At 43.1% G+C, this 26,068-nt stretch overlaps 2 protein-coding genes and 1 long non-coding RNA gene across 3 annotated transcripts; 1 reads left to right on the forward strand and 2 right to left on the reverse strand.

Annotated features, from left to right (window-relative positions):
• Positions 1 to 2,879: 2,879 nt before the first annotated feature.
• On the reverse strand, positions 2,880 to 12,309 carry rp1l1a (rp1 like 1a). The gene is made up of 9 exons (XM_029513452.1): positions 12,097 to 12,309; positions 11,506 to 11,892; positions 11,156 to 11,399; positions 9,253 to 10,992; positions 7,822 to 7,919; positions 6,083 to 6,607; positions 4,995 to 5,960; positions 3,898 to 4,914; positions 2,880 to 3,335 (listed from the first exon to the last, which is right to left on the reverse strand). The coding sequence occupies exons 1-9, from the start codon at positions 12,307 to 12,309 to the stop codon at positions 2,880 to 2,882; spliced, it is 5,646 nt and encodes a 1,881-aa protein (XP_029369312.1).
• A 5,378-nt stretch (positions 12,310 to 17,687) lies between these two features.
• Positions 17,688 to 19,062, forward strand: c2h8orf74 (chromosome 2 C8orf74 homolog). Its single transcript, XM_029513464.1, has 5 exons — positions 17,688 to 17,735; positions 17,806 to 17,989; positions 18,154 to 18,377; positions 18,562 to 18,711; positions 18,799 to 19,062. Exons 1-5 carry the CDS (start codon positions 17,688 to 17,690, stop codon positions 19,060 to 19,062), a joined length of 870 nt encoding a protein of 289 aa, XP_029369324.1.
• Positions 19,063 to 19,916: 854 nt separating this feature from the next.
• On the reverse strand, positions 19,917 to 22,103 carry LOC115055733 (uncharacterized). Its single transcript, XR_003841717.1, has 5 exons — positions 22,008 to 22,103; positions 21,062 to 21,245; positions 20,879 to 20,918; positions 20,652 to 20,724; positions 19,917 to 20,232 (listed from the first exon to the last, which is right to left on the reverse strand). It is a non-coding gene; the product is annotated as an uncharacterized LOC115055733 (long non-coding RNA).
• Between the last annotated feature and the right edge of the window lie 3,965 nt (positions 22,104 to 26,068).

The following is a 26,068-nucleotide window of genomic DNA, read 5'->3' on the forward strand; positions in this document are numbered from 1 at the left end:
CTTTAAAAATCTCAAATAAAGGCAACTCTTTATCCAAACACATTACTTGGATGATGTAAAAATGTTAAAAATTGAGCAAGGTTAACTTCTCAATTTTCAGCCGGTGGTCTGTATCAGCTGTCAATGCTCTGCTGCATTGATCCACGTGATGCAAATTAACCTCAATCCCTCCATGGCTTACACACACATTCTCTCACTCACTCACACACACACACACACACACACACAATTACAGGTACTGGATTAAAGTGACGTGTGAGTGTATCTTGAGTTGAGCAGCTTTGGAAATGTTGCTGGACCAGAGCCCGACACAGCGAGGGAGCACAGAGCAAAGGCTGCACAGGAAGGTAAAGTGTGCATCAGATCTGGATCAGAAAGCATTAGCACATGGGTCTTGGCATTTATATGGACACCTCTTTAGTAATGAAAAGGGCCCTGTTTGCCACATAAAGACTAATACAAGCACTGCTACAGCACAGAAAGAACCATTTGGTGCTCCGATTAAGAAAATGATGCATCGAGCTGACAGCAAAGGAGAATGGAATTTCATTTATGTCTCAGAACTCTCAGAACATTTTAACTAAAACCAAGACTGTTGAGGAATTTTAATTCAGTAGAAAGTATGTCAGAATAAATACCCTAAACTGAAAATTGCTGAAAATCGGGAACTAATTTTTTCAATACTCTTGAAGAGTTAGATGAGAGGATCAGCATCATTGAACTTTCTTCATGTTAACAATAAAGCTAGAAAAGACAGGCCACTAGATGAGCTTAGCATAAAGACTCAAAGCAGATGAAAACATCTGGCATGTCTCTGTCTGCCAACCATCTCTTTGTTTAACCTCCACATTTACTGGGCAAGAAACCCACAGACATGGAAAAATTAACTAAGATTTTACTTGAAATAATATGAGAATCACCAACCTTTACATTCATTTTATTTATGTCAACTCTTTACATTCATGTATTCATTCACTCTAGGTACATGATCACGACGGACAGCAAAACGCACCGATAGCAGCATAGGCACACACACACCCCCCCTCTTTGTACCTCAGATTGGAGGCTTTTGTCATGCTAAGCAGTCTGTCCAGAACCCAAAGTGAGCATATGCAGACTCTCTGCTGCAAAGGTGCAGTTAGGGAGTAAGCCTGGAGCCAAGCTCATTCAGCTTTGGCTCGGTAAAATGAGAGAAAATCGTTCTCTGGGCCCTTAAATGTATACTTTCCGGCATTTTAAAGAGCAGCTTTGATCCATTATAACATTTATTTCAGGCTCTTTGATTCTTCTTGAGAGCCACCGAGAGAGGAGACGTCAAGAAGCAAAAGATAAGACCACACGACCATGATCTCCCCCTCTGTTTCTGTCCATCTACCTTCAAATAACCATGGATACGGTAAGGCATCAGTAACACACTTCATGCTGTTGCTCCACATGGCTGGTTATGCAGACCCCATCTGAATCTACAGCATGTAACACACACCTAGGAAAAGTAGCAACAAGAGGTTCACATCAAACCTAAATTCAGACTCACACTTACAGTAGATGTATTTGTGTCAAACACATAGATGTGCTCAGTATTGCATTGCTCAATCCTGCTTGCTTTTTAACTACATTCTGGGAAAATATGCATTCGTTAAATTATTTTTACAGTTACTTGACAACAGATATATAGATACAGTTGCTCAAAACACATTTCAGTTAAAGAGGAAATTCAAGATAATATGATAAAGCCACTAAAATGTAGGCTGTGATTTGTATTAAATGATGTGTAATATAAGTACTTTGAAATTCATTTACATAAATGCTTTATTATATATTTTTTTTATGTCTCTTAAAAATTAATACTGACACCAATGTCACGTATGGACACTAAATATGAAGTTTGGGCCAGGAGTTAATTACCGAGTGCAAGACAAGAAGTAGCCTGGCAAGGTCGCAAATTATATTCTAATTGGCCTGATAATGTCAGGTCATGTTGCGGTAATATTTAACATGAATCCCTGTAGAACTGCAACTTGTCATACAACATATAAGATGTATCTTGTTAATTACCTTGACCTGCATTAGTAGGATCAACAGACTGGTTGCTTTCCTCTGTTACAGGTCATTACGCTATAGGCTAACTTAATATTTTGCAAGCAAGAGTTTTCCCAAAACGTCTGCTTCTTTAAGGTAATCAGATTAGAGCAGAGTTGCTCTCTGATCTAATGAGCAAGTTTACGTAGAGGACTTCTTAACAGATTAATAGGCTAAAGGAATAGCAAGGAGATGACTTTTCCAAAACAACGTAGCTGTCCAAAACCCTGAGAATCTAACACTGACTTAATAGGACAAGCCCAACAAAATAGACAAGAAAATGAATTGATACACAAATCAAGTATGAATACTGTGATTCTGTCAAACACTACTGAAACAGTCAGTTACCATTGAACATATCTCTGAGGTACTTGGTATATTGGTGGTTATGATTCAATAAATCATTAAACTTAAGGTCCACAGAAGCATTCACATAATACTGTACACCTAGGTGTCAAAAATGTTTTGTTTTTTGTGTTGTTGTTTGTTTTGTTTATAAAATATACCTTATTTGTACATATACAGCACTGAAATACATACATACAATTAACTTCAGCATTTACGAATAATAGTCATTACTCTCACTCTGAATGAAATAACATAAGGTAGTTTTTGTAGTAGTTTTGTGGTCCTATGTATAAATTGTCCTACACTGGATCTGGAGTGATAAAGTGCTTCAAGTGGAGTGATAAAGTGCTACATTGTTCTACCCAAGCAGTCCCTGACAAAGCCAGGGTTTCTGGGAACCTTGAGCGATTTTGTCTCTGTGAATTTCAACTACATTTTTCTTTCTGTTTGAGTTAAAGGTTATCCAGTTCGATGTCTTTCTCTTTAGGTTTGCAGCGTTTGACCCTCGCTGGCGACCGGCTCCTTCTCTGGGTTGCACCACCACCGGTGGAGACAACCGTTTTGGACCCTTCTATGGTGCTTACAGGGTTCAGGTGTGAAGACATGTTAACTTCCTCCAAGGAGCCAGGCTGGGACTCCACAGAGGTCTTGGTGAACTGGTGGAGGAGAACGTCAACCTCCTTTTTCTTGCTGTTGACCACCTCATCCTCTTCGTCAGGTTTCAACTCCTCCACAGCATCTTCCACTACCCTGTCCTCCTTATCATCTCCTCCCTCCTCGCCTCCTGCACTTCCAGGCCTTTCGTGTCCAGATTCCTCCGCACTGTTGTCACTTGGACGCTTGTTGCTGATGTCTGAGTCTTCAGCGTCAGCCTCCTCTCCCTCGGCTGCAGGAGTCACTTCCTGGTCCTTGGGGTTGAACAACATAACAATAATGTATCTTACAAATTTAGGTTTTTCCTCAAACAGTTGGTGATAGTAACAGTATAAGTGCAGTGCAAGCTCTTTCTTCCTGCCAAAGAAAACAGATTTGTCCAGTGTGTCTAATTGGATACTGAGATAATCATTTCCCACAGGCTTAGAATTGGCAGTTAGGCTGCAGTAGGTCAGTTTTCTCTTTCAAGTAGAGTGGAGTGTAAGCATGCAGCCATGTTCAGGTGCTCTGTGGTTTTTAAAAATAGGTGATGTTTATAACTAGTGTCAATAAATTCTTATCCAGGACCAGTTACTTGTTTGTCTTGGTATGGAAAAATCTTCACAGCCATTGGATGGTTGAGCTCTTTTTATACAGAGCAGCTAACTGTCAGTAATTTCTCTTTGAATTAACTTAACAGGACTTTCAAAACAGTAGCTGTAAAAAGGAACTAAATGATAATTAATTTGCTGATAATTTTACCTCCGTACAACCATTTTAGAACAGTTTTTTTCCCTCTTTAAATCAAAATAATTATGTTTAGATGTGAATCCTTACTGGTGGTGAGTCTCTTTCTTCCTCTGATGATAATCCTTCCTGTTGTTCACTTTCTCCCCCCTTTTCATCTTCATGTGACTCATGTGACTCCCCCTCTCCTGCGCCATCATCTGTGTCATCTTCATTCTCTGCCTCTGCTGACGCACTGATGTTTCCATCTGCAAACTCCTCCACCAGCGTTGATTCCTGGTTTACTGCATTTTCTGCAGCATTATCGTCATTTGTCTCTTCATTTTCTCCACTTTCGCTGTCTGCCACTTCTTCAGGCTTAAAATCACACACTTCACACCCTCCCTCCTCCTCTTCATTTTCAGTGGTTTCCTCTTCACCTGCTGTTGCCTCTTTAACTGTCTCTCTATCACTTTCCTCTTTCCCACTCCCTGTCTCACTTTTGTCATCCCCTTTCTCATCTTCACCTGTATAATCGCTCGTTTCTTCAGCTTCCTCTCCCTCATTGGAGCTGTCACTGTCCTCATTTCTGGCACACTGGCATTGGCATTCAGACTCTTCCTCCTCCTCCTCTCCATTTACTGATGCTGCCTCGTTTTCTTCATCACTAGTCCGCTGCTCTCCTGCCTCCCTCTCTTCTCCATACTCATCGGCATCTTCTTCAATATCCTCCTCATCCTCCTCTGGAATTGTCTCTTCTAAGACAATCTGAGCTTTAATATCCTCTTTGGTTTCATCCTCTTCCTCTTCCTCATGTACTACCTCTAAATTTCTCCCCTCCTCATCTACAACCACCATTTCAATTTTTTCTTCCTTAGATTGGGTCACGGCTGCAGGCGTAGGCAACGGGTTTTTCTTCAGCTGAAGTATCTTTAGGAGGTCAAATTCCATCATCACCGGTGCTTCTGCTGCTATTGGGTTGGCTTTTAAAGGCCGAGCAGCCATTTTTTTGCGGACACAAGTATCGCAGGGGCAGTACTCATCATCGCTTCGTTGGTCGCTGAACTCACCTGTCAACTCTCCATCACTGAGAGAGTCGGCGGTTTTCACTGATTGGTTCTTCATAACCTGAAAAATAAGACAAATGTTCTGTATTCAAGCTGCAGTTTCCCATTTGACTTCAAAAATAGTTATTGTAGTGCATTTACCTTTAACAGCTGACGCCTCTTCTCTGTCATGGTGGAATCCCTGGAGAGGTTCATTCCTTGTGGTGGACGAGGTGACCTCCCCCCTCTGCCTGCTCGACCTTGAATCTTCCTCATCTCACGTTCGATGCTGCTCTGGATGCGCCGACTTACCTCGTCCCTGAGCTCGGAGATCATTGTGTCCAGGATGAGGCTGTCGTCGAGTTCCCAGCGGACCTTAAACTCAGCCATAGCATTAATGTAGTGGTTTATGAACTGTTTCTCCAGCTTCTTCAAAAGGTTCAGAACCCAAACTGGATCAGGGTCTTGGGATAGTTTTTTGGAAAAGGAGGCTCTCAGGATCGTTGGGGGTGTGCCTGAGCTGGAGTCCTCCACTGTCTCTTGCTCATTATCAGTGGGCGATTTGGAGCTGTCATTTGCAGAGCTCTTATCTGATGATGAGGGATTGTCTGAGGCTTTTGGGCTGTCCAAACTTGGGAGGATTGTACTTTGATCTTGTTCATCTGCAGTGTCAGTCACTGCTTGCTCTATGTGTAGGTCTTGAGGTTCAGCTTCATTTTCCTTCTCTCCTTCCTCTACATTTCTCTCCACATTCTCTCCCACAACCTTGACTGCTTCTTCATCGTCATGTGAATACTCTGTCTTTTTTTGAAGTGATTCATGCCTACCTTGGTTTCCATTCTCTTTTCCAGATCCACCAGAGCCACTGCTCATATCCACCCCAGATGAGGATCTTGGTGGCGTCACCTGCTGTATGCCATTGTCCTTGATCTTCGTGGCCTCAAAATCTCTTGGTTCTGTGAGCCAGAGCGATTGAAGGATGGCCATAATGTCTTCATACTGCTGGTTACGGTCTTTCTGTTGTTCAAAGCCAGGACTCACTGCAGGCTCAATGAGCTGGAGCTGGGCCAAACAGTCCAAGAGTCCTCTAGCTGATGTACTCAGTCTACGACCATATACTGGAGACACCTACAAAGGAGAGCAAATTATGAAGAATAATGACTACCCTGATATTTTCTCATTTATCCAAACAAAAGAATAAGATGATCAGAAGATCACACTCAAAAAAATGAAATAGCTTTGTTGCTTACCTCCGGCATGCTCCGGCATCGACCCAGAGAAGAAGTTAAAAGAACCTTCATCACGGCTACAGAAGAATGCCAGTTCCTGGGCAGGGACTCAGAATTCGAGAACAGAGGATTGGGGCGAGAACAAAGTCCCACGGCATTACCTGGAGTTGGATCTGGACTCTTCTCTGCTGCATCACATTCTGCTTCTCCGTCTTTGTCTACATTGTCTTCAGCCTCGGTTTTATCTTCATGGCCCAGTCTCTCATCTACCTCCTCTTCCTTTGCTACCTCTTCACCAGCTTTCTCTTCGACCTCCTTCTCCTGCTCATAATCCATCAGCTCATCACCAAGTGCCAGCATACTACTGTTAGCAGGAATGCTTCGCAGCCAGTCGCTAACAACCTCATTAGGGGAGGCGTTGGGCAAGCAGGCAGGCGTTGGCTCGAGCTCATCTTCCTGATCATTCTGAGAATTAGCATTTTTCTCACTCATCTTTCCACTGGTTTTGCTGGGCTTTGACTGTCGGCTGTGTGGAGCCAATGCTTCCTTTAGCAGGTCAGCAGCAGACAGAGAGTGACTCAGGGTGCTTTCACTACATGTCTCCGTATGTCTCTTTTTCTTTTGACAAGTGGATGTTTTGATATTACCACTTTCGCTTCCTGCATCAGATTTGGCCCTTTGACCTTTAACTGGTTTCAGATATTCTGATTTGACTGAATCCTCTGCTTCACTTTGCTTTGCAGCTTTATTTTTTGTTGCTGATTGAGCTGAAGCTGCAGACTCAGGTCTGAGGCAACATGAACTCTTGGAGAGAGAACTAGCTGTTCTATCACTTGCCTTGTCTTTCTCTTTTGCTTTACTTGCTGGTCTACTGGCATTCTCATTTTCAATGTTATTGTTTGGTGAATCTCCAAAAGGTGTTTCTGCTGCATTGGCATTCATCATGCTGGCACTTGCAGACGATTTGCTCCGAACTTTAGCGCTTGCTGATGACGTTGCAGATGAAGGCCTGTTGTCGGAGGCATCTAATTCTTTTGTGTTTGTTTTTGAGGCAGACTTCACACTGTCCGTTTCAAGGTCATTTCCTGCTGAACTGGCACAGTTGGTCTGCTCTTTTGGCCTACTGTTGGGCATATGAGCTGCTGCTTTCTCCCTACACTTGCAAGACTTGTTTGACCTGCTACTTTTGTTGGAAGTTGCACTGGCTGCTCTCTCAGTTTTTTTCCCTTCATCTTTACTTTCACTCCCACCTGGTGTTTTTATGGTGGGGATATCAACAGCGGGAAGATTGTGAGCCAACGCGCCTTTATTGCCACTCTTATTGGACTTTTGAGATACAGTGGATCTGGCTTCCTCCACAGGGGTTTTTCGGACATCAGGAGTTGCTGTCTTCGTTTGGCCGTGTTTGCTGCCAGCATTTGTATAAAATGACACACTGGACTTGCCACTGTCTGAATCTGCTGTTTCTAGGTCTTCTGGCAACCCAAGAGAGACTGACCCCGATGACTGTCGACTCAGTGGCTGCTCAGTGTCTCCAGATTCCTTTCTCTGTCTTTCGGATGAGGATGATAAGATGTTAATAGCCCCCTCACTTTTAATGTCCTCATTATCTTCCTTTTTCTCAGTTTCCTGATCCTCAACCTCTTTTTCTTTCCTTCCCTTTTCAGCTGCTGATCCTTCTCCACAGTGACATTTTGACCTGCCAGATTTAGCAGATGCAACAGATTTAACTGACAATGCATTTGGCCCTCTTGTCTCACCAGCATCCACGCCAGGGAGCAACTGTTGCACAGAAGGTTGAGGACTGTTGGGAGTTGCAGCTGGGGCTTTCGGTGACTGGGCCCTTCGGGATTGTGTCCTCTTGGGTGAGAGCATTTGACCAAGAGAGTGTTGATCAGATTTATTTATTGGTGCATTGTTTTCCATAATTTTTACTTCTGTGTCTGTTTCAATCGCAGCGACGTCAGCTGATCCTTTATGATTGGATGAAGCATTAGATTTTCCTGATTTACCTGATGCTGTGCTTGGTGGTCTCTCTGCCTCATTTGCCTCTCCATCCATCACTTGTGGTGTGTTGATGGTCACAGCATTTTCACCTGGCATCACAGACTTGAGATTCTTGCTAGAATTTGACTTGTGAGATGCACCGGTCCTCACTGAAGATTTTGACTTGACAGACATCACACTATCAACCCGCTCTTGACTCTCATTTTGCTGCTCATCCCTGTTTGGAAATGTTGATTTCTTGGAAGAAGTATGTGATTTCACTGACTTTGAACTCGTGGTTGGCTCCATCATGCCATCCACATCTGTCTTTGTATCAGGAGACTTTTCAGGGGAAGCTGATTTACCAAATGAATTACTAGAAACTTGTTCAATCGGGTTTTCATTTTTGCCTGTATTCTCTTCTCCTGTGTTGCTGTTAGATTTATGAGACCTTAAGGACCTGGAAGTAGCTGTTCTCTCCTCTTTTCCAGATTTAACAGATATTTTACTCTGTGGCCTTTGTTGTTCTTTCACTTCGTCAATTTCATTTTCTTCTTTCTCTACTTCTTTTGATTCCACAAGTTCTTTGCCATTACAGTTAGACTTGTTTGATATTGAAGACTTAACTGATCTGGCAGACGTTTGACTTGCTGGCCTGTCTTCACCATCTCCTCCTGCTTCTGACCGTGGAGAAAGTGACCTTTCTGAAGCTTTGGGGGATTTATGGGATTTGTTAGACTTGACAGACAGATTTGACTTGGCTGACATCACACTTGCTGCTCTCTCTTCCCCTACTGCTCCCTCTTCTTCTTCTGCTCCTTTGATAGGTTCATCTGCTGTGTTGGCACCTGGAGCTACTGTTTTAATACAGTGGCTGCAAGTTGACCTATGAGAAGTGCTAGACTTTGTGCGAACACTTGACTTAGTTGATTGAGCTGACTGGGCGCTATCAGGTCTTCCTGAATTGCCTGATTTGACAGAAGCATTAGATTTAAAGGAGAGACTATTGCATGCTCTTTTGTTTGTGTCTTCACCTGCTAATGGGTAGTTGGACTTGTGAGACTTAGTTGAAGTACCGGTCTTTGCTGAAACATCAGATTTGGCTGACAAGGAGCTGATTGCTCTCTCTGAAACATTCCCTCCCTCTGCTTCCTCTCTTGTTTTTATGTCTGGTGCTTGGGCTGGGCCACTACAGTCGGACTTACGAGACTTTCTGGACTTGGAGGAAAAGTTGGACTGAGCTGACATGGCGGTGGGGCTCCTCTCCTCCTCTTTGTCAGCTGTGACATCAGTGGCACAGTTGCAGCCAGACTTGTGTGATATATTCGACCTGTGGCTTGTTGTTGAGGTGGCACTAGGAGCCCTCTCTTCCTCTTTTGCTTCTTGCTCAGAATTAGATGTTCTGGACACGGTACTAGACGGTCTTTCCTCCAGGACATTTGAAATGGCGGAGAAGCGGCCATTGTTGGTGAGGTTGGTCTTGTTGGATTGTGTCGACATGGCTGAATCGTCTGAACCATCGTCATTACTGCCCTGTGTGGATTTGTCTGGCTGGAGAGGTGAGGCAGGCTTGGAGGAGTCTTGGTGGGAACAATGGGACCTCTCTGATGCTGTACGTTTACAGCCCCCACAGTTAGGACACACTGAAAATCCTGTGTGACCAGACAAGCTGCTAACAACCCTATTTATCTCTTCATCCTCATCATCTGCAGCCCCCTCCTCCTCTGAATCTGGTGTCTTGGTTTTGTTGGACCTGCAAGAGGTTCTCCTCATCCTGGATCGAGAGATGGGAACTTGATCCAACTCTTCTGCTTCAGCTTTTGAATATGGTGTGACTGTTCCACAGTGACAGGAGGAGGCCGCAGATAATGCCCTGCTCCCTCTCTCTCCCACGCTGTCGACAAAACCAGCCGAGATGTTGCTTGATGGATTGTCCATTAACTGAGTCTGGAAGGCTGGGGAGGGTGACGGTTCCTTGCTATGGCAGCACTGTGAGGCGCTGGGTGGTAAGTCATGATCCTCATCATCTTGGTCCTCTTTCAGTGACTGTAGGACACGTGAGGAGCTGCTGACTGCAGAGAGCGGACGCTCTTCCTCCGCCATTAGTTCCTCCTCAGCTGACCTACCGCTAAGTGGTCGTAGGTTGGTATCTATAGCAACCACTTCACTGCGACTGCAGCACCGACTCACCCTGCATACCTCTACATGGGTGTCACCATCCCGCTCCACCTCCACTCTGCGCTCAACCTGCTCCGTGACACACATCTGCTCCTGTACCAGCTGGCCATGCTCTGAACCTGACCCTCTCCCACAGCCAGACAGTTGTGCTCGGCAGCGCACCACTCTCCTGGAGTTGCAGGATGAAGAACTGCTAGAGGAGTGTGTATGTCTCACCAGAGTGGTGGTTCGGCTGGATTTATGTGGATGGGGCGGTGGGGCGATAGGCTGTTTGTGGCTGTGAGCAGGATTTTCCCACAAGTCATATTGTCGCTCTGGTCTCTGATAGCAGCATGGGCACTGGCTTACTTCCAGTGCACGCTCCAGAGGTTGACGTGAATAATCCATACCCTCTGGTTCAAAAGACACATAGTCGGGGTCAGAACAGCTTTCTGATTGGCCCTGCTGCAGGTAATGTGCCTGGACCTGGCTCAGAGGGGAACAGTCTGTGGTCAGAGATGGAGATTTTTTGACCTGCGTGGACCATTGGACAGTCTCATCATTTTGGAGGCGAAAACGCACCCTCATCTCCACTGAAAGGCTGCCATCCTTATTAACAAGGACACGCTTCTCAATGTCATCATTCATAATAGCCGGTCTACCTTGTGAGTAGGCACTGACACCATTGCCGTATGATTTCTCTGAGGACAAAGAGAAGCGTGTGGAGCGATTGGAGGAGTCAGAACGAGGGTGGATGATGCTTTTTTTCGTTTCCAGGCCAAAGTTAACTGAAAGCGAAAGTAATGAGAAAAACACATTACGGTTTAACGGTTATTTCATATTTTTTTTATTTTTCCTTTAAGCAATTTACATTTGTTGGTTTCTGTTTGGGAACAAACCACAATAGTGCTTATTTTTAAGGCTTCTATACATTCTGAACAATCAACTTACCATTTTTCTTGCTTTCGTGTCCTTCACTGTACTCGCTCGCTCTGGACTGAGCTCCATGAGGTGGAGATCTTGTTGTCTGAGTAGCAGGAGATCGGGCCCCATTTCCAGGAGTCCTGGGACCAAGACCAGGCAGTTTTTCCTCTGAGCTCTTTTTAATAAAGTTCACCAGCATTGGACTGAATGCTTCCCGACCAGCACAGACCAGAACACCAGGGCAAGTTAACAGACTTTGCACGTTGTCAATCTGTCAGCAAACACATGTAGTCAACAATTTTCCTGAACTGGGTGCCTTCTAAACTACAGTACATAACACGCTTGTGACTATGCATTCATATAAAACCACTGCTTACCCGCCGTCCTTCGGCAGTGTAAAGCTTGCGGACATGAAACTGCATCACCTCCGACACTTCATCCAGAAAGGCCCTCAGGCTCCTGGTCGATCTCCTGTTCAGCACAATGCTCCGCCTCATACCCGGCTCAGTGTTCTTTATGAGGAGAATCCGTCGTTGCCTGTAGAGCACATGGCTGGGTGGTGATGAGGTTTCAGGCCGATGGGGTCTCCGGCTGTGATGGTACCAAATGCTTGGCCGTTTACTGGCCAGTTCAATGTTGATTGGCTTAGTGTGTCGTCGGTCAGAGCATAGGTAACAGCCGCCATCTTGGAGCTGTTCCAGGTGTCTGATGGTATTGGTGCCACGGGGGGTGGTCACAGTCCTCACACCGAACGGCAGGGGTACCTGTATAGAGACATGTAAATATAAATATTACTTGTTTCTTCTTGGCATTGGTAAAATATTTCCTAAAGCCTGATCTGTGCTTCACTGTAGATCATGAAAAAGTTGGTTTGAAGGGTGAAAATTCAGGGATGCAGCGCATCTTCAGTCCTCAGTCGGCTTCAAAAGAATTCTCCGCGTCACAGCTCTGACATCTGTCTCACCAACCTTTTGGGAAAGGTCGTCCAGCAGGGCGTCGAAACATTTGAAGCTGCGCTTGTGGATTGCCATCCTGATGCCCCCGAACTGGCTGTCGCCGCTTTTGTAGAAGGTGATGCGCTTTGCTGGAGTGGCTGTTGTCACACGGGTAGGGCGCAAGTTGGAAAGGGGTGGATGAGGAAGGGATGAGGCATGTTTAGACTGGAGCCGGGGGTCCCACATCCCTACCTGGACCGAATGCATGCTGCCCTTTCACGCACACCTGAGATACAGACAAAACGTGCTACATTAAATTGAAAGAAGTTGCTTTAAAACGAAGTGCTTAAATAGAAAATATGAAATGTGCAAAAGTCAGAAATCTCAAAAAAGTTGCTTTCAAAAGCGTTTAAGTTTTGAATGTGTTACATTCGTGTTTGTTTTTCTCTTCACACATGTTGTAATCACGCTTACAGGGTCATAAGTCCTAATCAGGGTTAGAGTTTGACTGAGGATTGGGGACAGGACGTATCAGGATGTTACATGTCATTTGGCTACATCAGGGGAACATCTTTGTGCAAAGTAATTTCCAAATCACATCATTAGGCTTCCAGATAAGTTACTTTAACATGTAACAAAGTGTTGCATTTCTCCAGCAATTGTTCAAATATCCAAAAGAATACATTTTTTCCAAAAGTTCATTTAATTATCATTCTCGTCCAATTTTCTCAGTCGGTGCTTTGCATTGTCCATAAAGGCCCAAAATATCGGAGATCCTCCAAATTCAGTTAATTTGGGGACCGTAAGCAACGGACTGGCATCAGCTCTCAGTATTAGGTAGTCTTTAATGTAAACAGTGTATAGATGTTAAAGGCAGAGCTTCACCGCCGGCTATATTTAGTGGAACAGACTAGTGCGCATCAAGAAATCCTCTTTGGAACGGGCATAGAAACTTTCTGTCCTGCTTCTGAACAGCTAAATTAAACCTGCTTGCATAATGCACAGTACGTAATTTACACCCTTTGACTTTGTTTTATAATCTCACAGTTTACTTATCAACATCATTTTCACCAACAAAGTTGGTTTTGGAGGGTTTCACTGACATTCAAATTCATCAGTAACTGCATGAGCAATAAATAAACTGCAATACTGATTAGTAGAAGAGAGACACATTGGTGCTAATGATAATCCAGCCTCTTAACTGTGATGTCTTTCATTAATCCAGAGAAAAAGGTGAATGTTCTGACCAGGCAAAGCAGTCCCATGAGGCCGGACCAAACTGCAGGAAGTCCGAACGTGACGCTTTGATTCTTCATCCCTCCTCAACTCCAAAACTTTCAAGCAAAGCATAACTCCATCCATCCATCCATTTGGGCAGCTAACTGATTTCCATGGTGATACAGTGCAGCTAAATTCCTGAAACTCATTCTGACTGTCTCTCAAACTGTTAATAATAATGTGAACAGAGAAAGTCCTGGGAAACAGCATGGGACTCACACATTCAGATGGTTTTTAAGGACTTGTGTGTTTCTGGTCTGCAGACAGAGCTGCAAGAGGTTAAGAACTCCGCTTCAGTTATTTTTGCTACTGAGGACCAAATAGGCAACTTAATCCAACACTGTCTGAAGTGATTGTGCCCCGAGTGAGTTTTACTTGTTAACATAAGAAAAGAACTTTAGCAAGACGGCAGCTGAAATTAAGTATCATCAGTTCATTTGCAAATTAACTGGAAAAATCATGTTTCCCAAGAAAGAATGAATGAGGTTTTTGTTTTCCTCTGATAGATGAACACAGCAGTGAATTGTTGCTTTGACTGATCCTGAGACACATGTACGAACAGGTTGAGGCACACAAGGTGGAAAATGAGAAAATAAAAACTTTTGACTTCTCCCCAGATTATTTTAAACTACTGCAAACTACTTTAGAACAACATCTGCCACTAATTTTAACTGTTTTTACTGCTTCTACTCACATATTCAGGAAACATGGTCCAAAGAGGTGTGAAACAGCAGGAGAGGAGCTGCGTCTGTCTGTTCAGGGTCCGACTGTCCCAGCCAGACCAAGTATGTAAATATGAGCGTGTGTGGTGGCTATCTCCTCTGCAGCCTGAGTCATACACCCAGCTACAGCCGAGCCCTGGGCTCCACAGCACAAGGTAAAATGGCAGTCAGTAATTGGGCATATGAGGGAGGGAGGGAGGGGTGCCGGTGGAGAGAGGAGAAATGAGGAGAAGACAGGGAGGGGAGGAGGCTAAGGATAGAACGAAAAGCCTGCTTAAGAACCTGTGTGTGTGTGTGGGGGGGGCTTGCTTTGGTGAGGCCAAGATGGTGGTGAGACAAATGTTCTTATGCATGCTGGACCTGACCTGCAGGAGAGGAGTGTGCTAATCTGTAATTCAGATGAAATTTTCCTTTAACTTGTGGGTGATTGCTAACGAGGGCTGGGAGCTGAGGATTCATTTTGAAGGGGGGAAGTGGATGAAGGATCGAGTGAATTAGTGAATTTTCACGTGACTTCAGCTAACCTGTCTGGGAGTCAGCAGGGTACAAAGGTTTTACTTGGCTCTTAGATCTCTTTGTACATCTATCGCACACACACACACACACAGGCAGCGGTAGTGGAAGAGGATTGTAATTACAGACAATCTGTCTGACAGTGGGATGCCGCCTGTCTTGAAATCACTGAAAACACCAACTGCTCCCTTTTGAACTGTCGTAGCAAAACACTGATTATTGCAATCGACAGAGAAGTATTGACCAACAAATCAACAAATCCTTGTTGTTTTCAACAATTTGGCAAACACCATTACAATAAGATGAAAAATATGTTTTAACCAAGATTGTTTTAAATCCCGCTAAAAATGACTACAGTAAATGCAGAGTGGTGTATTTTGCAGATAACAGGGGAATTAAAGCTTTATAAATGTTGCATAATTAATCTTCCTAACTGAGAGTGACTCTGAAATCCTGTTTGGTGATCCATTAATACTAAAACTGACCTGAGCTTAAGTGGCATCACCTGTCAGGCATCTGTGACACAGACGGCCACAGAGTGAGATCCCAGCTGGCTGCAGTCTGAGCTGCGTCTTCCTCTGTGTTGGAATAAACATTCAGATCCAGAACCTTCAAATCTTGGATTCACATTATCAGTAAACTATCAAACCAAATGTTCAAGCACTGTAATGCCAGCTCGGCCCATGCTATTGGTATGTATAGGCTTTATTGTATGAATTTTTTTCATTTCTGATGCATGTCGGAGTTAAATGTAAACAATATGAGGTGAAATAAAAGGATAACGTAAGATGAAATGAAGCTTTGACATAAAGCTTGGGCTCAAAGGTTTGTCCACATGGGGGCAGCACAACAAGCTGAAAATCCAACACTGTAGTGTGTAAACAGCTGCTTATGATGCAGTGAAACTGTACTGAATGCAGTTTTCTCTCTTCCAACTCTTTTCCTGTTCTTCAGTAGCACCTGAGGAAAACATCTGGCTCTGCAGCTGTCTGTTTGGTAGGTAGGTGGACAACGGGTTTATCTGTGTCCTCGTCACTGATGAGTTATCAGCCAAAAACCAAAACTGAGCTGAAAGCTGCTCAGTCTGGCTCCTACTGTGACAATTATCTGGGAAAATGAAAATATTGATCAGAGTTGTTATTGTAATTGCTCCTTGCATCTCCTCTCTTATATTACTATTATTATTATTATTAATAATGTGATCTAAATAGTTATGTTTCAGGTCACTTCAATGATGAGTAATGTTGCATCATATGTTATGAAATAAATACAAAATAGGAGGAATGAAATGAAACTGATAAACTTTCACATTCAGTCACAGCAGTGGCTCCTGTTCCATGCTGTCAACGTGTTTTTCAACCAAAATCATTTCCCCAGAATATCTACAGCTTTGTGCTTCAAAGAAAACCAAGGACATGCTGCATTTACAGCAAGTGTCCTTGAAAAAAGATCTTGTTTTCTTGAGCACACTGTTGCATAATTCAGCCTCTTGTACCTCATATTTCATCAATCAATGTATCTGCTTCACAGCTTTAATGAGAAACAAGGAGCAGTAGGTGAGCCTCAGGGAATACTGGGAAGACAGGATGGAAGCGCTGGGCGCCTGCTCTTTGGAAAACTGCGGCTGCTAATTGGTGTTTCTTGTGGCTCATTGCAGGCATTCATCTTGTCTGCGTTGCAATCGCCTTGTCTGTGTTTTAGACCAAGCTGAATATGGAGCTCACTCTTCTACTTGTTGAAATGGAAAGAAATGTAACTTCACTTCTCTCAGCCCTGAAACTTAAAATGGTTCAGACAGCAGGACAAAGGAGAGATTATGATATGTGGCCTACTTTTGGACGTCCACTCAGTCTTTGTACTTGTCAATCCCTCCTGCTCTCATTCCTTTATCCCCATCAGCAGATGTGTTTTTGTGTGTGTGAGACTCACCTCACCCCAACAACTGCATAACAATAACACCACAATGAGCTTTTTAAACTGACACAGAAAACCCGAGTGCATTAACAGATACACACAAAAACAATTACAAAAATTACTCAAGCAACAGGTGGAGAAACAAAGAGGTTTATCTGACCTGTACGGGCGCATTCCGGCACGAATGATGGGCGGTCAATAGCTCCAGGAAAAAAATAAATAAATTTGATGATAAAATAAAAATGGATTACAAAGTCAGGTGAAATCAGGACCAGCAGTGCACGTTGGTCGAGGCGGAAAACAAGTTGAATCGCGCGTCCGACGATAAGAAAGGCGTGTTCAGACACTTGTCAAGTCCGCAGTTCTGACCGGAAACGGGCTGATTGAGATCTCCAAATTAAAATGTGACAATAACTGTCAAATGATCAAAAATTTAACAGGCGACATAGAATATTTTAAAACACACATGCAGTCGATATGGTGATGCAATAGGCTAAATAAATACATGTTCTTTATTATTGGCAGTGCCTGACCTATATTACAAATGCAGACTGAAATCCATTTCCATATTATTTGATTGATCAGTTTTCATTTGCAGCAAAATGTTATCTGCATGCTTTATTTGCTTTCTCCCCCCCCCCCCCCCCCCAACTACAATCAAGATGGGGTCATAACTGGTCAATACCAACTTCTAAATTTATTCCCCAAGGGCAAAAAAAGTCACTTAAATGTGAGCTCAGTTGGTGCTTAAATTGTGGTGTTTCTGATGTCGGCCTTCTCTGCTCTCATCGGAAAAGAGCGCAGGAGGAGGAGGAGTGGGATTCATGGTAAAGAGGATTAGACCTGCCTGAGCCATCTGTGGCCCCGGACTGATAAGCCCTGTTAGAAACAGGTCCGTTTGTAGCTCTATCTCAGAAACACAAACTGTTGGATCCATCTCTTCTGATGATTTACCAGCCGAAACAGTCGACATGAAGTTCGTGACTCCGAGACCTCTACACTAACAGACGTGTTATTAATTATAAATGAGAGTGTCTAATTCGCCATGAGCGTAATTTAGTTTGTCTCTCGTCGATGTCACGTCATCACCTGCCGCACGCACGGCCTGCCACGTCATCGCGCAGCGCCGGCGTTTGCTTCAGCGTCCGTCTCCATGGTAACCAACCTGACCGCCGCAGCGACTGAGGCTAATGAAGGATGGAGTCAGTTTCAGCCGATGAAATGGCGCACATAGTGAGACTGCAGGTGAGTAACCACAGAGAGATAGTTAATCAGAGACTTTTAGCAGGAAAACGATGTGTCGCTGTCATTTCAGAGAGATGCTGGCGTCCAGAGGCTGAGCTGCCACTTCTCATGGCCTGAGTTCTCTGATGAACGCTGCCACTTCCACCAGGAGTTTGTGTACGACGTCGCCATGTTCGCCGCTGCCCATGGCTTCCCCTGGCCTGATGTGGTCCGCACAGCTGCGATGGCCAAAAGCTTCTTTCCACACCTGGAAGGTCAGAGCAAACAGCAGTGTCCTGTGCAGAAGTCTGAAAAATGTTCTCACACCACCACCAGACATAAGACACTGTTTTACAGTTGAGCCAAAACAGCCTTTACTTGTCGCTGTGGGGGTCAGCTACACCTGTCGGACTTCTGCCCCCTGTCCTCTGTCCTTCAGGTCATGATGCACCCAGCGTACTGTCCCTGCTGAGAGATGCACTTTCTGAGTGTTTACCAAACCTCAACCCTGTGCACCAACACATGTTCGGCCAGTTCCTCACAGACACCTGCTCCACCCGGCGGAGACTTTTCCAGGCGGTAGCCAGTGGCGCTACTAACATGTCCATCACTCAACTACACTTGGAGGTGCAGCTTCCACCTACACCTTGCCCTCTAGCACAGGTAATAACCAGGGACAAGACACAAAAAAAATTCTCAGCAATGTGTATTTAGTATTTAATCCAATGCACTACTGTGCTGAGGTGAAGCTTCAGTCTTGAGACCACAGTGAACATAATATGCTCCTTATTCGTCTCAACTTCACCAAATGGCCCCTACTGATCATTGTGCTGTGCTTGTCCTGCAGGGCACTGAGCTGCAGGAGTGGGAGGATCAGCGCCAGCAAGCCCTGCTCACCAAGGCCCTGCAAGAGAAGGAGGAGCAGCTCAGAGGTCTCCGAGATGGGTTGAGGATCACTGAAGGGGATATTTCTGAAGATGTCCAGCAGGACAAAGAGGTTAGCGCTTGGAAATATGTTTGCAAACATATAACGCATCCTAATTTTTACTGTTCACTGACTTAGAACGTATTTGCCACTGTGTAGAGTGTGTTGGAGGTTGCACGTGCAGCCTTGAATGCCACTGAAGGACAGACACTGGCCAATGTGAACCAGGAAGCCGTCCTGCTCAGAGACATCCAGGAGCTCAAACTGCAGCAGGCAGCTTTGGCCACTGGGAGGCTCCACAGTCATGATACTTCCAGTACAGGTCACAACACTGTACGTTCAGACACCCCAACAAAGGAAAAAGAAAAGACAGCAAAACTTAAAAACAGAGTGAAGTGTGAAAATGCAAAACTCAATGAGTAATTTGAGTATTGAAGGAAAATATTAATTAATTGTAGGTTTATTATTATGTGCATATGTCAGTGGACAGAGGGAATAATTGTAAAACCTTATTTAGTCAAGATTTATTTTTTGAATAAGGATTTAAAAACTCCCTGATCTCCATTTGATTTAGGAGGAAGGCTACAAAGAATGGCATCATAAATAATATAATAAAAAATAACACTCATCATACAACAACTCATCCTTCTGATATGTTTGCCTAAACTGAAGGTTCAGTGCATTTACTGATTGAACAATCATAACTTTTCAACACTGAGACTACACAACTACACAACACAGTGTTGTAGCCTAGTCTGAAAAGCTCTTAAACTATTAATGTCACCTCCTTTTAAATAAAATTGCCATAACAATGCTATATCAAGGCTCAGTTGGCTTGTGCCACCTGGTTGCCCGTAGTGATGTGAGAGAGCATCGTCTGCACCAGCTCTTGGAGGTCATATTTCTGTTTCCAGCACCAGTCCTTCCTTGCTGCTGTGTCCTCTAATATCAATGCCTGGATACCTGAGACAGCGGAAATCCAGTCCATACCTGTGGTGGTAGTACTGAGAAAGAAAGAGGGAGAGGAAACAGCTCAGAAATATATATATATATATATATATATATATATATATATATATAAAAAACCTCCACCCTGCCTTATGGTGACATTTAAAACACAGAAACAGAAGGCTCTGTATGTGTGTCTCACCTCACCCATCAGCTCTGCGTGGACCTTGGACACACCCTAGATGGTGTGTGGTCTCTGTACACCCAGATCAGGGTGGGGTCCCTGGGTGAGGATGGGCCAAAGGCACCGATAGTACTGGGGACAAACACACAAAGACCATGTTCCGTTGCAATGTCTAAAATGTAATGGAGACCTACAAGGAGAGAGGGGCTCTGTATAAGTGTGCTATTTTAAGACGGCTCTAAATTCTGGTGCAGCATACACTAAGAATTTATGTTCAAGTGCCTGTCCTCCTTAATAAGTATTATGAAATGTGTGTTTACATGCACCTTTGGCCAGAGCAACATTATGCTCTCCCACAGCAGACAGCACAGCTGAATATTGAACCAGCCAGCTGATGTTGTTGTTGACCACGACCTCCCTGAGGTTTTTGTAGTCCTGGATGTCTGAGAAAATAAATGGACCTGTAGAGGACACATGCAGGCAAGACAGCTTGAAGAGTGTCTACACACTTGTCCACAGATTTACATGTTGTGTGTTATTGTGAATTTGACAGCTTGTTGTTCCTGCTGACACCTAGTGCCCTCACAGCAGACCTCAGAAGAATCACTGGTGTGTGTGACTACACACTGGCAGACAAGGTCTATCATCTTCCTGCACACAGTTAAAGAGCTGAACTTCATTAGGAAGTAAAATCTGCTCATTTACATCATGGACACATCTCCAACCTCTGAATGATTGTTATAATGGGTTTATAACTAAGCACCAACTCCTTGGGCTTGTCCTGCTGCTTCAAATGAGCTATGAAAGGTTTGAGAGGCCACATACAACAGAATTTACATTGTACTCATGCACATAATGCAGACTTTTGCAGTATACACACCATTGTGATAGAAATCGTTGGGAGGTTTCCGTATGTCAGACAGGATTACGTTGTTTTTTTCCCAAATCGTCTCCTGAGTGTAAAACATGAAGCGTGTCATTTCTGGGAACTGAAATCAGCAAGTAAATGGGTCAAGATGAATCAATTCACCCTAAACAGAACTCTGAACCGCTGAAGATACAAAACAACCACATTGGACAGAAACAGACTATTCACCAAAATCTTACCTCAGCAGCTTGGCAAGCCCGACTCCCAGCTGTCCAAGCCCTCCGATAAGAACAACAAATGATCATTCTTTATCATTAACACTGAGAAACATGGATGTAGTGGCTTTTACAAGAGGGAAGTTGTTAAATTAGACAAACAATATGACAGCTGCATGAAATGGAATACAAACGACAGCGACCAACCTGTAATGAGGACTATGGGTTGCTCAACATCGGTGCAGGACGAGCCCTGACATCTTCTGGAAGATGGCGACTTTGGCGTGGAGGAGATGATGCCTTGTGCTGCTGAGATCAGTTGCAGGACCAACACACTGGCACTGGCTCCCAACTTGCCTGACTGCACCTCCCAGAAACTGCATCCTAAAGCCTTCCAAAAACAAATGCATTTGTTATTCATACAAATGAAGGGTCAGTAGTTAAGATACATCTGCTACGATGTTGTGTTGCTGTTTGGAGACATGATGTTTACTAAGCATAGATGTTTAAGAAGCCTTATCAATTAGATTTATTTACTCCCTACAGCCATGGGCTATAATGATGCCTTCACGTGGCATGGGAAAGAGGAAGCTTTCCATTTGTGAAGTGGAAATTACGAGTGCATTGTGCATTTTCCATAATTACTGTAGGACCTGAAGGCAGCATGAAGTCCTCGTCTATATTCAAAATCACACTTGAGCTCTTTGTGACAGTCACATTAATGTGGCCTAATCCCAAACACCACCTTTGACTTGTACAATTACTAAATAAAACAATCACAACTAATTTCAAAGAGCCCGTCTGACATTTCAGAGACAAAAATCAACCTTCCGATGTTCATGATAAAGCCTTTACCGTACAATCTCTCACACTTTTACACATACACAAACACGTCGATCGTCCTTTTATGTTACTACCTAATGAACTTGTTCATACAGCATCCTGCTATCCCCATTATTTATGTTTGGTCAGACATTTAATTGATGATATGTAAATGATATACGGCAGCTAGCTCGCCTCAGTTAGCGTTAGCTTAGCTCTCATCCAGCTGAACTTTAGCTCACTGAAGCGGCATAAACCTCTCCGAGTCGACACACAGCGGCCTGTATGAAGGTTCGTCGTGTGTTTAGTCAATAAAAAGTTTATTTCTTACTCAGAGGAGGAGAGGACGGAGGGAAGACGAGCTGAAGCCGAGCTGATCGTCAACAAACACGACGCTGCGCAGCAATACGTTTACACTCCGTTGTCATGGCAACTGGGTTGAAAGAAAAGCCCGACTTCCTGTTCCTTTCAGCGTAAAATCCGTGTTTACAGACTCATTGACCGCATTTAATTATGTATTTATTTATTTCTCATTAATTCATCAACATCTCCAATCCACAAAATCGAGCACGTCCTCAATACAGTTATTATTAATTAATTGCTATACTGCTTTGTCGGCACTACTGTTTTATATGTGTACATTGAAAGAATTAATGATTTTTTTTTTTTTTTTCACTTTCAAAACAGATGGAAACAAAACTCCAGGAAATACTACATCTTAAAGACACTTTGGACAACAAACAATGCTGAAACAATGAAACAGGAGCGGTGTAGCTCTGTCGCCTCCGGAGGGCGCTCCTGCACCAGGTGGAGTTCATTCACTTAATTCAGCCATCAATTGGCTTTCACGTAATTCCCGCCGGGGCTCAGCTAAGGAAGAAGACGGCAACGGAGGAGACACCCAGGGGTCAACTGTAAGTTCAGCTGTCATTAAAATTAGCTGAGTATGTCAGAAATAACATTTCTAACAATAGTTAACTTGCCTTTTTGCTGCTAAAGGTCCTCTTTGCGAGAAAAAGGAGAGATGGAGGGAAGGACTTCAGCTTCATGACGTGGAAACTTCAAAGCCCAATGAGCTTCAGCTTCAGCTTCAAAACGTGAGTCTGATTCGGTCGTTGTCGTCGCTGCTTGTCTGTTCAAGCTGAAGCTGCTCGGTTGTTGGCTGTTTATTTACCTGTTGGCTGTCTGCGTGACGGCAGCGTTTTGTTCACCTCCACCTGTGTGCGTTGAATATCTGAAAACATTCCTGTTAGTCTGGCCATTCAGGGGCTTCTGCCCGATTATGAGCTGCGATTGTTTGATGCATTTGAGTCATTTTTCAATTTGCTTTGGTGAAATGAAACACCGTCCAGCTTGATAATATCTTTTCCTTGAATTGCTCCACTTACTTGGCTGAAATGAGGAAGTATCGTCAGTTGTAATTTAAGTGGCGCCTCTGAAAGAACAGCTGGGCCCAGCCTGGCTCCTCAGCCAGATGTGCCACTGCACAGTTTATCCAACATGATATGAGCAGTCTGCTTAACACCACATAAATTCTGTGGACACCATTGCATGATAGTGATTATATTGGGAGGTTCCCATAAGAATAAATGAGGTGACCCGTCCAGTTGCTGTGAATTGTTCTGCAGCAGTGACAGGAGTGATTAAGTTTGGGGAGATGTGTTCATGCAAACGCCATCATACTAGTGGAACAGAGTAATTAAGATTAAATCTGGTGTCACTTCTAACCTTCTCCCTGCTAATTATGAACAAGTGATTTATTCTCTGGGGGATCACAGGAGTATTTTTCTTCGACTTGTGTTCGGATATGTGTGGATGTGTGTGTGTATGGACAGATGCAGCTGGAAAAATACAAACATGCATTCAGTGAGAGATTTATTTCGTACAGATATCGATTTCGTTTTGACTTCAGCTGATCTCATGTTGTCATGCTTTATCAGTTTCTGATCTGTGACCTGCATTGGAAGGGGTCAGGCACCGTGTGTTTGATCTGAGCTTTAATTCTGTTATTGATCTGTTATAGCTTCATAATACGTCAGTAGAGCTGAAACGATTTCATATATTGATTGATACAAAATAGATCTGCAGCAGTTTTGGTGGATTGATTGTTTTAATTATTCCAACTCATTCTCTGCTTCCAGCGTCTCCATTGTGAGGATTTGTAGCTCGTCATTGTTTTTTTTCATCATTATTAACTGAATAAATTTGTTTTTTGTGCAGTTGTCTTGATAAAATAAGACATTGCAGTGGGCTCTGGGAAACTATGAGGATGTTTTATAGGCTAAACAATTAATCCAGATATAATGGATAGAAGACCTTTAGTTGTAACTTTACTGTTTTATTACTGTTTGCTGCAGTTCAACTGATGGCAGAATGTATCATGACAAGTCTTGATTACTGTATTAATGTGGCATCTGCTGGCATTACGTGTGTCTTTGCTTACAGCCACTGGGTGGCAGTAAATACCTAGAAATTCAAGAGGCCTGGCGCCTTGCTGAGCATCCTGGTATGACCAAAAAAAAAAAAAAAAAAAAAAAAAAATATATATATATATATATATATATATTATTTAATTTGTATAGTTTCGAACAGCTTTTACTATCTTTTAAAATGACTTTTTTTCTCTAAGTAAATAACTACATCTTTGGCTTGATTTGTATTTTTGCCCTTTTCTGTAGCACTTCTTGTGAACTGACAACACTTGAATACCTTTTGGTGCTTTCTCTCTTGTCCATAACAAAGTCTGGATGGCCTAACTTTAAAATATGCATAAAAAATAGTGTTTTATTAGCCCTGGATCGGCAGGGTCTATCCCTCTGTCATGCCACAGAGGTCTTGTTAACCTCCATGTTCCAAACATCTGGATATGAGCAGCTTTTTCTTGCGGATTTGCTTCCAACCTTCGAGAACGGGCAACAACAGAGGTTGCATGTCTTATTGTTGATTTACTTAAATAGCCTCTATTGTTGTTGTTGCTGTTGTTGCCATTTTGGAGCTCTGCCAAATATCTGAATATGTAGTTTACACATATTCCAGGCTTGTTTTGCTCATTGTCTTGCATGCTGGAAAAACAGGGTCAATTATTTGTGGCAGCCCTAGTTTTTTTTTTTTGTTTTGTTTTTTTGGTTATTGAAAGAATTTTGTTTATATCCATCAGTGAAGTTAATTACTCATAACGATGGTGTTGAAGGTTTTTATGACTTTGGCTCAACATAAATTAATCTACAGTCTTTCCTAAAGGTAATTCTATTGTACTGAGATAATTTTCTGAAGTAAATACAGAAAAATACAACTGGATGAAAATAGTTGCAGAAGAGCCAATGTTAATAACTTTGTATATAATTGTGGGTAAAGTGATGAATAACATTTTTTTTAAATAGTTTAACTCTGTGAAGCAACTGCACCTGTGAACTAAATGTAGTTGTATTTAAACTACAATATTTATAAAGTGAATCGAAGTGTAATAATGGAAGTATTTTCAAGCTGTACTTGAGTAAATACTCTCAGCCCGTTCATGTCACTATAACTGGTGAATTAAATCAGATGGTGAAAAAAAACAACCCACTTTCGTTTCTCCTTAATAGCTGATCAAAAATAACATAAACATTAAAAAGTAGCAAAAAATAGTTAGAATTAACAGAGCTGTTTTGATTTTCTTCAAATGGCCCCTGTCAGTTTTCATGCACAACAGTCCCCGTTGACTTCAGTAAGAAAACAGTGCTGTCGGTTTAAAATTAGCAGAATAGAAGCCTCTTGTAATGTAAAACATCTCTATTAATTTGGAGCTGTCTTTTAATTTTCCCCTGTCTTCGTTGTCTAGCCACAAATGGTTTCAGCCAAACATAAATTGGTTGTTGTAAGCACTGAGCTATCAACACATACATATATAAAAATAATTAAGTCTGGATTAATTTCATTTAAAGGGAGAATATTTCAAGAGGACGTCGGAATAATATAATGTAGTTCATGAATGGATCTTTTAAAAAAAAAAAAAGCAATGCAAAAAAATACAATTTCTGCAAAGAAACACTCTGAGGAAATAAACACACACATTGTCAACACAAAGCAGAAGTCCTCATATTGCATGTGAGTGAACTCCATCCCAGCGTTTAGTCAGTGTCTCTCCTAATTCACCATCATGGCTCCAGCCACTAATGGGATTGTAGTCGGGCCTATTTATTGCCATTAGGGAATTGGGGCTACATACAGTGGGTGAGGGGTTAATTAGAAACAAGTGAAGGGGTCAGAGGTGTGTATATGTGCATATGTGTTGAGCACATGTGATCATGAGAGGGCTGGACCTTTGGTAATGGGGGGCGGATTTAAACAAGGATCCTTGGGAGAAGATTTATCCACCGGCTGTGACACAGGGACAAATAGTGCAGCTAGGTG

This window comes from Echeneis naucrates, chromosome 2 (assembly GCF_900963305.1).
Source record: "Echeneis naucrates chromosome 2, fEcheNa1.1, whole genome shotgun sequence".
NCBI lineage: Eukaryota > Metazoa > Chordata > Actinopteri > Carangiformes > Echeneidae > Echeneis > Echeneis naucrates.